The sequence below is a fragment of the Octopus bimaculoides genome, chromosome 23 (genome assembly GCF_001194135.2).
Source record: "Octopus bimaculoides isolate UCB-OBI-ISO-001 chromosome 23, ASM119413v2, whole genome shotgun sequence".
In the NCBI taxonomy this organism is placed as follows: Eukaryota; Metazoa; Mollusca; class Cephalopoda; order Octopoda; family Octopodidae; genus Octopus; species Octopus bimaculoides.
The window spans coordinates 33349512-33353516 of NC_069003.1; the positions used below are offsets into that span (position 1 = coordinate 33349512).

Genomic DNA, 4005 nt, shown 5'->3' on the forward strand with positions numbered 1-4005 from the left:
TATGTATATCGGGGATATATTTTCTGGATAGTGAGTACATGTGGCATAGTGGTTAGGATGTTGCACTCACAATCACAAGAATCCCAGACTGGACAGTGCTGTGTTTTCTCCATATGTGTACATACATGTCCAAAGTAAAACGAATGTGTTCAGAATAAGACATCTTATCACCTTGCATGTACTCATGTCTGTATGTGTGTGTGTGTGTTTGCAGTCATGTCATTTTTTTTTTCGTTGCTGTTGTCTTTACAAGGTTGTGCCGATGATGAGTTCCGTTGTCTCACTGGTCTCTGTATTCCGCTGCCATTCCGCTGTGATACCGTTATTGATTGCGATGACAAAACTGATGAAGAAGGATGCCACCAAAATGCAATACCAACCATTGCAACGCTGCCAGGTAGTAATCTTCTTCAACAACCAAATTAAAAAAAACCACAAACACATCGTTTTTAAAGTGTTCAACACTAAACTGACCTTTATGCACATTAGACACTGACAGGGTTCCCAATCAGCAACAATTTACCATGGCAACATTAACAAGACAGTAACGAGATCAAAAACCTTCCGGTATGAAGATGGAGATATTCAACCATGGACTGCTACACCCTATCTTTACCCTTTACTTTTATACAGACTTATGAGGGTGTGTGGTCTTGTGGTTCAAGTGTTAAGGCGTTTAGTGAAGGTGCATGGCCTGGTGGTTAGAATATTGCACTCACGGTTATGAGATCGTGGTTTCAATTCCCAGACCAGGCTGTGTGTTGTGTTCTTGAGCAAAACACTTCATTTCACGTTGCTCCAGTTTACTCAGCTGTAAATGGGTACACCCAGCAAAAGATTAGTGTACGAGGGTGAGATGGTGACTGAGGAAAATCACCGGAATGGAAGTGATCTGTCTCGCGAGCCATGTTTCATATTCGGTGATCAAAAGGAAGAATAACACTGGTTGGAACTGGTTGTTCAACCACATCGAAGGATAAAAAAACAAAACAATAGAATGTTCCATTCTCAATCGACTGAGGAGGTGTATTGTGTTCTTGAGCAAAACACTTTATTTCAGATTGCCCTGCAATCACTTTAACATCTGACCTGTGGCACACTTGTGTACTTGTATAAGCAATGTTGATTTGATGGAGGGAGCATGTCTGTCATTCATCTGTTGTTATCACTCTGTTTCTCATTCATCTTTTCTTTTTCTTCTTCTTTACTTTGCTTCTCTTTTATCTTTGTTGCTTTTTTCGCTTCCCTTTTCCCAGTGAATCACCGTTTATTTATTACGGAAATAATTCTGTTCTAAGCTTGTAAAAAAAAAAAAAAAAAAAAAAAAAAAAAAAAAAAAGCAATGCCAGGATCCCTGTTCTTCAGTCTACAACACCAAACAAGCTATAAAATAGTCTGAGCAGCACCTTAGGGGCCATTAAACTTGCTTTATAATCTTCTGTTTGTCTTCTGTAGATTATCGCTCTTGTTTTATTCTTTTGCTTCAGAGAGAATTCCAATTAACTTTCTACCTTAAATGTTTGGGGTAGTCACCAATTTGTACCCATATGAATCACACTGCGTAGGTCCCCCAGTTAGAGTCGGTACTAATTGGAATGCAAGACAGAGCAGTATTAAAGTTTATCTGGGTCTCAATCTTCCTTCTGCTGTATTCAATACATATTGAGGTAGCATATATACACACACACACACACACACACATATATATATATGCATACATACATACATATATAAATACACACATATTTACATGCCTTCATTAAATAAATCGTTGTTGTTGTTGTTAGCATGCTAGGCTAAACGCTTAGCAGGGTGGTTTTACATCCAGAGTTCAAATTTTGCTGAGGTCAACTTTGCCATTCATCCTTTCGAGGTTGAGAAAATAAAGTACCAGTTGAACACTGGGGTCGATGTAATTGACTCACCTCCTACCCAACATTTCAGGCCTTGTGCCTATAGTAGAAAGGATTATCAATATTATTATTATTATATGCAATCTCAGTTTATTATGCTGGGTATGATGGAAAGTGTTAACTGTCCACAGCCAGCAGACTAAGTTGACACTTATTTACTGGTCATGCAAAGTATTATTATTATTATTATTTCAAGTAATTTTGTTTTGTTGTTTGTCCTGTGCATTACAGTGATGTTAATGATGATGCTAATGATGATTCTTTTAGCATTGTTTTTGTTTTTTGAAAACTTTTTCTCTTGAATTGTTTTGGCTTAGGTTGTAAACCAAGTGAATTCCATTGCAAGAGCGGTCAGTGTATAGACCAGGCCTTTGTCTGCGATGGTCTCTATGACTGTTCAGATGCCAGTGATGAGAAGAACTGTCCAGTCGGTGGTTCTACAATACCAGCAACAACAACAGAAGTTACAGGTAAGACCTTAAATCAGATATAAAATTACAACTACAAATTTATGGCAAAAACCCCAACGGACAAACAGACAGGTGAGAATTAATCAGTGTGTAAGTCTTCTTTCTGTTCCTGTTGTCGCCATGGCAACAAATTACACTGCTTCGTGACTCCTACCTGACCCCAACTGAAATGCCAGGCATTGTGCTTTTAGTAGAAAGGATTATTTTATTACATGTATGTGACTCTTATATTTATTGTTGCATTTGTGTAAACGTGTGTATGTATTGCTATTGTTTGTGTTTGTATGTGTGTTGTGTATACGTTTGTGTGTAGCCTTGTGTGTGAGAAGGTTAATGTTGTGTCTTTATATTTCAGATGTAAGTGCCTGTATGAAAACCGAGCACATGTGTCAGAATGGTAAATGCATTCACCAGAACTACGTATGTGATGGCATTCCAGACTGTCCGAATGGTCAAGAAGAGATGAACTGTAAAGGGAAATCCACAAGTAAGTATTTCATAAACAGCATCATTATGTTGAAAGGAAAAGCTCTCAGAATCCACCTCAAAATAGCTAGAGAATACTTGTGGGTGGGAGAGGAATTTGCCATTGGCAGTAACAGTAATTCAGGAATTGTGATGTTCCCTGAGATGTAGAGTGCTGGGAAGACATTTGAACGGATGAAGTAGTGGACATGAGTGGCCATGTTGAGTGGACTTGTTGAGTGGCTGTGTTGAATATACAGATTACATAATTATTATTGATACTCTTTCAAAAAAAAAACTTAATCAATTGCAAACACACACACACAGCCCCAATTACCTGTAATTGTGTCTAATCAGTGTTTGATCTTCTTGTTGCAGTTCCAACCAGTGAAGAAACACCATCAGGTGAGATGTTATAATTCTTGTACTCTGTTCCAGGAGTGGTGGAGGGGAAGGAATTAGCTAAAGATGTAAGGAGGCTGGAACCAACAGCATAAGATCAATGGAATAGATTTGGTAGACTTAGTCTTGACCCTTGGAAGTCTTTAGCAGAGTTCATTCAGTCTTAAACATGTGGGCCAAGTCTTGGCTCTGAGTGAAACTCAACCCTTCTGATACCAACTGCCTCAGAGGTTCCTGCTTTTATGATCCAAACGCCCTGTTTTAAAATATAGTGATAAACCAAGGCAACAAGCTGGCAAAATCGTTAGCACACCGGGCAGCATTCATTTGTCTTTACGTTCCGAGTTCAAATTCTGCCAAGGTCAACTTTACCTTTGATCTCTTTCGGGATCAATAACATAAGTTCTAGTTGGTCCCTGGGGTCAACATAATTGATTTAACCAATGTATAAAACAGTTAAGGGGGTGAACTGGTAGAATTGTTAGCACGTTGGGCAAAATGCTTAGCAACATTTTTGTCTGTCTTTATGTTCTGAGCTCAAATCCCACTGAAGTAGATTAGCCTTTCATCCCTTTGGGGTCGATAAAATAAATACACTGGGGTCAATGTAACTGACTTAGCCCCTTCCCCAAAATTGCTGGCCTTTTACCAAAATTTGAAACCAATATACATTAATAAACTACACTTTATTTTAATATAAACTTTACCATTAATCCAGCTTTCTAAATGTATCTGTTAAGTTTATGCACCCCCTC

At 38.4% G+C, this 4005-nt stretch overlaps 1 protein-coding gene across 1 annotated transcript in view; it reads left to right on the plus strand.

Annotated features, from left to right (window-relative positions):
• LOC106875180 (atrial natriuretic peptide-converting enzyme) overlaps nt 1-4005 on the plus strand; it is a 46746-nt gene that overhangs the window by 19848 nt on the left and 22893 nt on the right. Inside the window, exons 13-16 of the mRNA XM_052975958.1 lie at nt 254-397; nt 2231-2383; nt 2739-2870; nt 3227-3253. Coding sequence (XP_052831918.1) covers nt 254-397; nt 2231-2383; nt 2739-2870; nt 3227-3253 — 456 coding nt within the window. The remainder of the gene's footprint in view (nt 1-253; nt 398-2230; nt 2384-2738; nt 2871-3226; nt 3254-4005) is intronic.